A 12081-nucleotide genomic window follows, 5' to 3' on the forward strand; every position below is an offset into this window, starting at 1 on the left:
AGGGAGCTGCCATATACGGAGTCAGACTCTTGGTCCCTCTAGCTCAGTATTGCCTTCACAGACTGGCAGCGGCTTCTCCGAGGTTGCAGGCAGGAAGCTCTCCCAGCCCTCTCTTGGAGATGATGCCAGGGAGGGAACTGGGAACCTTCTGCTCTTCCCAGAATGGCCCCATTATCCCTTAAGGGGAATCTCTTCCAGTGCTGACACTTCTAGTCTCCTTTTAATATGCAACCAGGGTGGACCCTGCTTAGCTAAGGGGACAAGTCATGCTTGCGACCACCAGACCAGCTCTCCTTCCTATCTTCTCCTGTGAAATGCTGGAAAACATTCCTTCCTTCCTTCATTATATTTATATCCTGCCTTCCTCCTGCTGTGGAATCCGGGAGCGGGGGGGACATGGAGGTCACAAGCGACCTCTCACACCCAAGCACTGCCCAGCCTCAGACCTGCTGAGCTGTAGCCCCACGATTCAATCCTGCACCCTCAGACGACACCCTGGGGCCCGGAGCATGAAAACGCTGCTAATCACAGAGGCGGCAAGAGTTACATCCAGAACTCAGGCGCCTCCTGGCAAAAGCAGAAGATTGTGCTCATATAGGTGGATGCAATGGTGTGTGTGTGTGCATGGTCCTGGTCCAGATGTGTCTTGGTTCAGGAAAAGTATTCACAGTCTAGCTGAACACAGAGGCAAGAGACTTGTTGGGAGCAGAAGATGTGCGCCTCTAGCTTTACCCCTCCCCCAGCACCGTTTTCTGTCCCTTCCCACCGCCATCTTCTTCCCCCACACCCGTTTCCTTCCCAACCCGCCGCCTTCATGTCCTGCCTCACCCGCAAGCCTGTCCACTGGTTCTGCCGCTTTCCTCTCTCCCTGCAGGAAGCTCGCTCGCAAACTCTCGCGAGAGCTGCCACACACGGGATTAGCAATGGAGACGCCTTAGAGAGAGAGATATATATAGCCCCAAATCAGATTAGCTTCATTGTGCTGGTAGTTTTTTTATTTTAACCTTCTCTTGCGCATTTCTCACACCCAGCTTTTAGTTTGCATATCCTCCAGAATGGAAGGTGTGTGTTCACATATCAGGCAGATTTACCCGGAAGTCCCCAGGAACAATCAGGGAGCACACACAATTTGGGTTTTTCATTGCATGTTAGTGTGTAGCCCGGTTTATATCCAGGGTAAAAAAAAATCCACTTTTTGTGTCGATTTTTCAGGGCAACTTTGATCTTACAGTAAACTTTCGGTAAGGCCTACTGTGTGAAAAACACCCCTGGGTATTATGGCTCCTCTGATAATATATGTAGCTTTGTTCTCCGTGCACAGAGCCTCAGGGCTATTCAAGGCAATCATTCGACACCCCTAAAGCCAAGAACTTTAGGGCAAGCAAGGTTCTCTATGAATACAGCGAATATTTATATGGTGCTTTTCAACCAAAGTTCCCCAAGCAGTTTGAAAGGTATCAAGTCAATTTCGACTCCTGGCGACCACAGAGCCTGGTGGTTGTCTTGGGTAGAATCCAGGAGGGGTTGACCATTGCGTCCTCCCGCGCAGTGTGAGATGATGCCTTTCAGCATCTTCCTAGATCGCTGCTGCCCAGTATAGTACCCGGGGGGATTCGAACCGGCAACCTTCTGCTTGTCAGTCAAGCATTTCCACGCTGCACCATTTAAGGTGATCCAAGCCCCTTAAACAGTTTGGGCCCTGGGTATTTAAGGGACGCTTGGAACTTGGAACCTTCTGCTCTTCCCAGAGAGGCTCCATCCCCTGAGGGGGAATCTCTTCCGATGCTCACACTTCTAGTCTCCCTTTCAAATGCAACCAGGGCAGACCCTGCTTAGCTAAGGGGACAAGTCCTGCTTGCGACCACAGGACCAGCTCTCCTCTCTAAGTGTTGGACTACAACTCCCAATGTCCTCTGCCACAGTGGCCATTGAGGCAGGGATGATGGCAGTTGTAGTCCAACATCTGGGGACCCCGATTTAAGGACTCCCGCCTTACATGGCTTGCTAAGATGTCACAGAAAACCCCAGGGAGACACGGTAGAAAGATGGAGGATGATCCTTATTAGGTGCTCGCAGCTTCCGACAGGAGCTGCCCTAGCAGAGAAACACCCGGCTGCAGCCCTCCGGAGGAGTGAGACGGGGTGTGTGTGTGTGTGTGTGTTGCATTCCTCCGAGCCCTTCTCACGTCCCAATGTGCGCCTGTCACTTCTCACAAGCCGCCATCCCAATCCTTTGTGGCAGCTCCTCTGCCCCTTGGCACTGCCTGACCTTCTGCGCGGAGGGGCAGAAGCCTCCCGCGTGGGGCGGGCAGGGAGGTGGGGAAGGCCCTCGCTCCTGCCCTGGCCCCTCAGCCACCCGGAAAGTTCAGAAGTCCACGCACCGCTTCAAGGCTGCCAGCTGGGAAGCCCCCTCCCTAGATCTCCACCCCAAAGTCAAGGCAAAGAGAAAGAGGGAAACATCCCCTGCCTCCGCCTGCAACCTTTCCCTCTTGCAATATTATTATTATTGGATACATGAGATGGAACTCTCTGGGAGGAGAGCCGGCCTTGTGGTAGCTTTGTCCCCTTTGCTAAGCAGAGTCTGCCCTGGTTTGCATCGGAATGGGAGACTTGATCTGTGAGCACTGCAAGATCTTCCCCTCAGGGGATGGAGCCGCTCTGGGAAGAGCAGAAGGTTTCAAGTTCCCTCCCTGGCAGCATCTCCAAGATAGGGCTGAGAGAGAGACTCCTGCCTGCAACCTTGGAGAAGCCGCTGCCAGTCTGGGTAAGGCAATTCTGAGCTAGATGGACCAAGGGTCTGACTCAGTATATGGCAGCTTCCTATGTTCCTAAGTTGATTGTCTAAAACACAACTACACTCAAAACATTAGCCCAAGCTTTAAAACCCTGATTAAACAGGTATGTTTTCAGATTTTTCTTAAAAACCTCCAGAGATGAGGAGGCTCTAATTTTGTTAGGAAGCACATCCCAGGGGCAACCCTAGAAAAGGCTCGGTTTAGAGTCGCAACCAACAGAGCTGGTGGCAACCGCAGGGACCCCAATGACATTAATAGATGATATTATTATTATTATTATTGATGGTGATGATGATGATGATAATAGACCTCTTCCTGGTCTAGAAAAGCTGGTCAGGAAAGGAGAGCTGGTCTTGTGGTAGCAAGCATGACTGGTCCCCTTAGCTAAGCAGGGTCTGCCCTGGTTGCATATGAATGGGAGACTAGAAGTGTGAGCACTGGGAGATATTCCCCTGAGGGGGTGGAGCCGCTCTGGGAAGAGCAGAAGGTTCCCAGTTCCCTCCCTGGCAGCATCTCCAAGATCGGGCTGGGAGAGACTCCTGCCTGCAACCTTGGAGAAGCCGCTGCCAGTCTGGGTAGACAATACTGAGCTAGATGGACCAAAGGTCTGACTCAGTATATGGCAGCTTCCTATGTTCCTATCTTCTTGCTGCCCTGTCAAGACAACGGGTTCTGCTTTTGAGCCACAGAAACCTGCCGCTGTCTCTGAAGGGTATCGAGCGCTCAAGTAACACAGGGCACTTGGGTGCTTTCCCGACTACCCGCTACAACCACGGCAAAATGCTTCGGCTGGGCAGTTTGCATTCAAAACATTAAAAAAGGGTTGAAGCTGTTTGTTGCGCAAAGCCACCAGCAGGGGGAGCAGCCCCTCCTAGCCTACGCAAAACCCCTACAAGGGGAGAAAACAGATGTATTTTTTGCCCATGCGGTGTTACAGGGCTGTAACGCAGCAATGAAACCCAAAAGGCGGCATGGGAAATGTGAACGGCACCTTGCGGACAGCGCCGGGAGGGACTGTGATGTCGAAACACAGGCAGTATGGAAGCCCCCTTGGAAGCCGCGTAGTGACACTGTTGCAGCGCGTAATCTGGAAAGCACCTTTCTTGGAAGAAGAGTGTTGTGTGACTCTCCACATCTTTCAATCCCCACCTGAGTCTGCTTTGGAACGGGCACAGCTGTAGCAACTTTACTAGGCATGGCGGGAAGCCTCAGACCAAACCTACCTGAGTGGAAGGCAGGTTCGCTCCAATCTCACCGTTCAGAAATACTAGGGGAGCTAGTCTGATCTGCACGGTCTACACACTTCCACAGGCGAAGGTGAGCCATTACGGCTGGGTCCCATTCAGTGTTCCCTCGGACAGGGATTCCCAGATGTCGTCAACTACAACTCCCATAATCCCCAAGCAAAAGCCACTGCAGTTGGGGATTCTGGGAGTTGTAGTCAACAACATCCAGGAATCCCTGTTAGGAGGGAACACAGGTCCAGAGTACCGGTGCAAGGTTTAGATGGGGTGCAGGCGTACCCACCCCAGATATCTAGATACCTTAAATGTCTCAACGAAATCTGTGGGGCTCTGTTCCCAAGAGGCTACCAAGGCAGGCGAGGGCACAGTCTAATTCCTAAGTAGGGAGGCACTGAGGGTCAAGGCTCTATCTGCAATGTTCTCCCATCCTCCCAAGGATAGAAGGCCCTGCTCCTCAAACCAAACTCAAGTGGCTCAGCACTGAGGCACTCTGCACATGCTCACCGACACCACCCCTGATTACATAACATGACTTCCCCGTTTTGCCTTTGAAGGCAGCACAGAGGAGGAGGAGAGGTGCCAAATGGACAGAGTTAAAGGCAAAGGGAAGAGGCTACAACATCCAACACACATCGTCACTCAGAGAGGGCTGCAGCTCATGAGGCTCTCTCACTGGTCCACGCAGCAGATGTGACGGTCCAGCTCGGGGCCAGTAGGAGCTGTGCAGGCTGGATGGACAACTCTCAGGTGTGAGGGTCTGGGGAGCAGACCTTTCTGAGCAGGCACACTGCCAAATGGGGTCCGGAAGCTACCAAGGAGTCCACACTAAAAGGCCAGGTCATAGAGATCAGCAGCGATTCTATGGGGCCAAGTCTGCCCCCCTCCCACAAGCCCCCCAACCGGCCCACGGTTGCTAATTGAGAGGCAAGAGTGCTGCACAGAGGGAAGGGGGTTGTAGCAATGGAAATGCATAAATCTCTGCAGATGCAAGCCCAATGATGCATGAAATGTCAAACGCCGCAATCTGTACACAAGTATGTCGACGAACCAGTTTCTACACGCATTTCCCTAGTTTGTCTCGGGGAGCGAGAAGGAGCTCTGCAGACCGCTCCAGCCCTGCCTCCACCCACTGGGAATTTCCGAGCCTCCCCTTGGACTCGAGATTCCCCCAGACGTCGCTAATACACCTGCCAGCCTCCTTTTGCCACCTTAAGGACTAGAACCTTGCTTCTAAGCAAGACAATAATCTCGAGCTTCTCGGGAACCGGAAAGGCGCTCCCCATCCCACATCCAGCCGCACCGTGTCCCCAAGCGTTGCTCTTTCCCATACCTATATTTCATGCCCGGCTGTTTCACGCTGGACTCGCTGGAAGACGGTGCATGGTGCATGGAGAGGTGGCCCAGGCTCCTGGCCACCATGGCCACCGCCCGGAACCGGCCGCGGGTGCTGGGGCTGCTGGCATTCTGCCGGTTGAGCCGGTCCTCGGCACTCCGGCTCTTAATGTTGTGGTCCGAGCAGACGAAGGAAACTTGCATGGCGTCCCCCTCGGGGAGAGCCTCTTTCTCCTCGTGGCTGCTGCAAACCACCCGCCTCCCTCTCCGCGCGGCGTCACTCGCTCTTGCGCGGGATGCTCCGGAGAAGGACCCGAGTCCCGACAGAAACCGGGACCCCGAGTCCTGGACGTTGCCCACACAGCTGCTCGCAACCACAGGACCCGCTTCTGGCACCGGAGGACGCACGGATCAGTCCTAGTGGCAACCGGAGGTCCAGTTGGACGTGGACTCTGTCATCCCGCCTCCTGGTTTGGGATCCGGTGTCTCCGTCTGGGGGGGTCCCCGCAGGAGACAAGCACGCAGGGACGGAGTCCCCTCTATCGGGGGAGCAGCCCTCTCCGTGCCGCGGAGGCTGGATCCCCAACGGCTGCTCTCCCGGGGCTGAGGAGCTGCGTCATGGGGAGCGAGGCAGACACAAGGGGAGGCAACTCATCCCGAGAGGGGGAGCGGAGTCCCTTCACCACTCGGCTCCCCAGAGACGGGCGGGATTGGGGAAGCAACCCAGGAAAAGCAGCAGCAACAGACCCTTTGGCGCGCCAACTCAGTCCGACAGGCAGCCCACGGCCCACCCTGGCGGAGCCCAAACCAAGAGAGTGCCGCGGCCGAGGCTTCCGCCCAGAGACCGTCTTGGGTGCTGAGCGTCTTCGCCACGCGTGGCTGCCTCCTTGCGCCCAGCGCTACAGCCTGGCTGCAAAACGCCTCCCTCCCCCGCCCCTCTCCGGCCCGCTTTCTCCCCGGGTGCCCTGCTCCTCCTCCTCCGCCTCCCCCTCCGCCTCCCCCTCCCCACGGCCTGCAAAAATGATGACGAGCGACTAAATTTAGACGGTGAACTCCACACAGCGAGGGATATCCCGGCACCTCCCAGGGGGACCCGCCGAGCAGCCTAGTTTAAACGGTAGCACTAGGAAGAAAGCAAGCAGGCAAGGGATAGACCGACGGAGAGAAAGGGGTGGAGAGATCGATAGGAAGGGATAGGGAAAAGGAAAGGAAATAAATAGATGATGTTGATGATGATGATGAAAATAAAAATATATAATTTAAATTTTTTAATAATAATAATAATAATACAGAAATCACCAACAGCCAATTACAAAAAGCAACTTTACTCGGGACAGCCTATATTCGGCAACGATATCTATAACAACAACAACAGCAATATTGATAATAAAATTCAGCCATCCCAGGTCCTTGGGAAGGGCTTGATGTCTGGATAAAACAAACTAGTCAATAACACCTGTCTGACTCTGTAAACATGAAATAATAGTCGTCGTCATCATCATCATCATCATCATCATCATCTTTGTTAGCCCCATAACAACTTGTTCTCTGGGCAGCTCACAACACAGCATTAAAACATCAAGTAAAAACACATAATACATGAAATTACAACACACCAACCCCGCCCCCCAAATTAAAAACTTTTTGACAAATCAGCTTTAAATATCCAATTTAAAAATCAACATTTTAAAGTCCCAAGAAAACAAAAAGGTCTCTCTTTGGGGCATCTAAAAGAACAAAATGATGGTGCCAGGTGAACCTCACTGGGGAGGCGATTCCATAAACGGGGTGCCACCACCAAAAAGGCCCTCTCTTTGGAGGGGATCTGGTAGCCACCCACTTTGCCTCGTTTGGCAGGGGCACTTGGAGGAGGGCCTCCGAAAGACGCTCTTAAGGTTCGGGTTGGGACATATGGGGCACAGCGCTCTCTCAGGTAACCTGGTCTCCAGTCATTGAGGGCTTTCAAGGTTAAAACCAGCACTTTGAATTGGGCCTGGAAACGGACTGGGAGCCAAGCCAGGGCAGCTGATGAAGCACAGGCGTGATATGATCAAAGCGCCCAGCCCCAGTTAATCATCTTGCAGCCCCATTTTGTACCAGCTGCAGTTTGCAGACCGTTTATAAGGGCAGCCCCGCGTACAACGCCCTGCAGTAATCTAAGCGAGAGGTGCCGAGAGCATGAGTCCCCGTGGCCAAGCTCTCTCTGTCCAGGTCAGGTCGCAGTTGGCATATCTGCCGAAGCCGCTAAAAGGCGCTCCGAGGCACAGAGGATCAGTGAGTTCCCCCGGAAAGGAGAGACAGAAACCCAGGACACCACCTTGGAAATGGATTTAGACTGAAGGGAAACCCTAAACCTAATGATGGGTTCAGCAGAAACAGCTGCAAAAGACAGCTTGAGCGATCTGAAGCTACGGATTGGGACCAGTTGCTTCAAATCCAGCAACCAGGTGGGAAGACCCTTCTGCACGAAGGGGTGTGTGTGCACATTTGAATGCCCCTTCGGAAAACGCAATCCCAAAGACTTCTTTGCAGGCATGCTAACCACGCGTACAATGCGCTTTCACAAAGACTTTGCCAGTACTGAGTGAGAGAGGGGGTGATAGTTCCTCTATTCAGTGGCAGATCTGGCCCGGAAGAGAAAGGCATGGAATACCAGAAAAAGGAAAGCATTGAATACCACCCGAAAAGCACTGAATGCCAGGTAAACCACAAATAAAAACACATAAACCACACAATGACATTTCACCTACTGAGTCGTAGCATTAAACTGGAGCACAGAAAGCGGCCTTCTACTGAGTCCGACCCTTGGTCCATCTAGCTCAGTATTGTCTACACTGGCTGGCAGCAGATCTTCATGGTTTCAGGCAGGATTCTCTCCCAGCCCTACCAGGAGATGCTGCCAGGGATTGAAGCTGGGACCTTCTGCATGCAAGCTGATGCGCACAAGCCCCATCCTCTAAGGGAACCTTAATGAAGTTCTGGTGCAATCGGCAATCCACTAGAATTGTTGGTTTTAAAAAGGAAGCTGCCTTCTCCCGAGTCAGACCATCAGTCGACCTTGCCGAGAATGGTCTGCTCTGACTGGCAGCAGCTCTCAGGAAGAGTAAGGCTTTCCCCTTTGAGCTCCTTAACGAGTGACACTGGGGACTGAACTTTCTGCGTGCCAAGCGTGGGTTCATCACTGAGCTATGGCCTCACGGCTAGAATTTCACACAGAAGACTAGGAACACAGAAAACTGCCATAGTCTGAGTCAGACTCTTGGTCCGTCTAGCTCAGTATTGTCTTCACAGACTGGCAGCGGCTTCTCCGAGGTTGCAGGCAGGAGTCTCTCCCAGCCCTCTCTCGGAGATGCCTCCAGGGAGGGAACTTGGAACCTAGAAGCTCTTCCCAGAGCAGCCCCATCGCTAAGGGGAATCTCTTACAGTGCACACATGTAGTCTCCCATTCAAATGCAAACCAGGGCAGACCCCACTTAGCAAAGAGGGAAAACTCCTGCTTGTCACCCACAAGACCAGCCCTCCTTTGTAACCTACAGCTGAGCCGTGGACTTCCGCATACAGAAGAGAAGAGGAACGGTCCCCCATTAACGCCAGCGTTGCCGACAGGAATTTCCCAGGTGACGTTGACTACAACTCTCATAATCCTCACGTGCTGGGACTACAGGAGTTGTAGGGAAATCCCTCTTGCAGGGAACGCGGCCATGGACGAGTCGGCCTCTGGCGCCCCCCCCGGAGAGACACCCCCCCCACCTGAGGGGAAGCCCGTGGAAAGGGGCCGTCTGCCTCCTGCCCTCTTGGGTGCAGTTTTAGGAAGCTCTCTGGTCCTCTGGAGAAAAGAAACGGTGGCGCCCGAAGGGAACAGCTGCGGGGAAATGTGATGTTGGAGCAAAGGAGGACGCGGCAGGGAAGAGAGGCACAAGATCACGAGTGAGCAAAATGAGCAGAGAGGCACAGCTCGCTTCTGCTGCTGCTGCGTCCCCTTGACATGCGCGACGCCCACGCAAGGGGGGAATTAGCACACGCCGACTGGCTCCTTCAAGCGGCCAGCCAGCCGTGCGCTGCCTCCGGGGCACGAGATGCCACAGCAAGCTGCTTCTGCCGCCGCGGCTCTTTCCCCTGAGAAGGGCGGACCGGGCAGGCGGGTGGATGCTGGGGGCCCTCGGAAGAGCCCGGCCACAGGAAGGAAGCCTTCTCCACTCTCCCTGCCCTCTCCTGGGAGTTGCTGGAGCCGCAGAACCTATTGAGGAGGAGGAGGAGGAGAGCTGGTCTTGTGGTAGGGAGCAGGGATGGCCTGCTGGGCTAAGCAGGGCCCGCCCTGGTTTGCATCGGAATGGGAGACTACGTGTGAGCATGGTAAGAGATTCCCCTCAGGGGATGCTGGAGCCGCTCTGGGAAGAGCATCAAGGTTCCCAGTTCCCTCCCTGGCAGCATCTCCAAGAGAGGGCCGAGAGAGACGCCCATCTGCAATTCTGGAAACACTGCTGCCAGTCTGGGTAGACAATACTGAGCTACATGGACCAGGGTCTGACTCAGTAGAAGGCAGCTTCCTAGGTTCCATTATATCAGCATTTCCTCCAAAGTTCCTATGATGCATGTTTTCTCATTCACTGATGTTTATGGCAAACCGAAGGCAAGTTTGTCCAGGCCAACCTGCTCTGTTTCATGGGAATGCTCACAAAGGAGGGTGTGTGTGTGAGAGAGAGAGATCAAGGGGATCCTCCGGATGCTCAATATCCCCAGAATTTTGTTATTTCAGACAGACTGCCCCTGAATATGGAGGCTCTATGGTCCATAATTCTCTCTCTCTCTCTGTGGGATTTTCAGGTATCACCATTGTGAAGACGTTACCAGGAGCTTTGATTGGGGGGTGGCATTTCAGCCGGTGCCTCTTCCCTCCCATTCCGATACATCATTAAGCTAATGCTTTAAAGAGAGAGAGAGTAAAAATTCACCCTCCCAGTCAAGCGCACGCCGCCGTTTTCTCCTTCTGCCTCCAAGCCCCTTAATCTGAAAAGCTGAGCCCCTCTAATCCAGCTTAATCCAGCTCCTGATTGCAGCACTCAATTGAACTTGGGGACACCCCCAAAACAAAAACTGCATGGGACCAGACAGGAAAGGGCCCCCAGCTCATCGGCTAGGCAGGTTCTGGGATGGGGAGGCTGCTCTCAGAGGCCAGTGATCCTTTCCCATGGGGCAGGGAGTCCCACAGAACTCGAGGCAAGATGCCTGGAAAGGAGGGGATCTAGACAGAGAGTCACAGCTGGAAGGGACCTGGGAGGTTTTCTAGTCCACCCCACTCCTCAGTGCAGGAATCTGCTACGGTATGCCTGGCAGGCGGCTGCCCACCCTCTGTTCCGAAGCCTCCAGCAAAGAAGAGCACAGTGTTGCATGAGGCAGACAGTTCCGCTGTCTAACAGCCCCTACAACTAGGACATTCTTCCTCATGTCTAGCCTAAATCTGCTTCCTCGTAATCTCAGCCCATGGGTTCTAATCCTGCCCTCAGGAGCAGGATTAGAAAAAACCCCGCCCTTTCTTCTGTGTGACAGCCCATCAGGTATGTGAAGACGGCTCTCAGATCTCCCCTTAATCTTCTCTTTTCCAGGCTGAACATGGCCAGCTCCTGCAACCATTCCTCAGAGGACTTGGTTTCCAGATCCTTCACCATCTTGGCTGTCCTCTTCTGACCCCATATAGCTCGAAAGAATCCAACATACGTGTGTGTGTGTGTGTGTGTGTGAGAGAGAGAGAGAGAGAGAGAGAGAAGAGCGAGAAAGAGAGAGAAAGAAAGAGAGAGAAAGAGCGAGAAAGAAAGAGAGAGAAAGAGAAAGAGAGAGAGAAAAGAGCGAGAGAGAAAAGAGAGAGAGAGAGAGAAAAGAGCGAGAAAGAGAAAGAAAGAAAGAGAGAAAAGAGAGAGAGAAAAGAGCAAGGAAGAGAGAGAGAGAAAAGAGAAAGAGAGAAAAGAGCGAGAAAGAAAAAGAAAGAAAGAGAGAGAAAAGAGAGAGAAAAGAGCGAGAAAGAGAAAGAAAGAAAGAGATAGAAAAGAGAGAGAGAGAAAAGAGAGAGAGAAAAGAGCGAGCAAGAGAGAGAAAAAAGAGAAAGAAAGAAGAGAGAGAGAAAAGAGCGAGAAAGAGAAAGAAAGAAAGAAAGAGAGTGAGAAAGAGAGAAAGAAAGAGAGAGAAAGAGAAACAGAGAGAGAGAAAGAAAGATAGAGAGAGACAGAGAGAGAGAGAGAGAGACAGAGAGAGAGAGACAGAGACAGAGAGAGAAAGAAAGAGAGAGAAAGAGAGAGAAAAGAGCGAGAGAGAGAAGCGAGAGAGAGAAAAGAGTGAGAAAGAGAGAGAAAGAAAGAGAGAGAAAGAAAAGAGAGAGAGAGAAAAGAGCGAGAAAGAGAAAGAAAGAGAGAGAAAAGAGAGAGAGAAAAGAGCGAGAAAGAGAAAGAAAGAGAGAGAAGAGAGAGAGAGAAAAGAGTGAGAGAGAAAGAGAGAGAAAAGAGAGAGAGAAAAGAGCGAGAAAGAGAAAGAAAGAGAGAGAAGAGAGAGAGAAAAGAGTGAGAAAGAGAGAGAAAGAAAGAGAGAGAGAGAAAAGAGGGAGAAAGAAAGAGAGAGAAAGAGAAACAGAGAGAGAAAAAAAGAGAGAGAAAGAAAGATAGAGAGAGACAGAGAGAGAGAGACAGAGAGAGAAAGAAAGAGAAAGAAAGAGAGAGAAAGAGA

General features: G+C 52.6%; 1 protein-coding gene across 9 annotated transcripts in view; it reads right to left on the reverse strand.

Moving 5' to 3' along the window:
• Nucleotides 1-12081, reverse strand: part of KCNAB2 (potassium voltage-gated channel subfamily A regulatory beta subunit 2) — a 159965-nt gene that overhangs the window by 39390 nt on the left and 108494 nt on the right. Inside the window, exon 1 of one of the 9 annotated variants that reach the window (XM_053280694.1) lies at nt 5369-6241. The exons of the other annotated variants lie outside the window; for them this stretch is intronic. Coding sequence (XP_053136669.1) covers nt 5369-5574 — 206 coding nt within the window. The 5' untranslated portion in view covers nt 5575-6241. Of the gene's footprint in view, nt 1-5368; nt 6242-12081 lie in introns of those variants that run through there. 9 annotated transcript variants of the gene reach the window in all.

The sequence above is a fragment of the Hemicordylus capensis genome, chromosome 16 (genome assembly GCF_027244095.1).
Source record: "Hemicordylus capensis ecotype Gifberg chromosome 16, rHemCap1.1.pri, whole genome shotgun sequence".
Lineage (NCBI taxonomy): Eukaryota > Metazoa > Chordata > Lepidosauria > Squamata > Cordylidae > Hemicordylus > Hemicordylus capensis.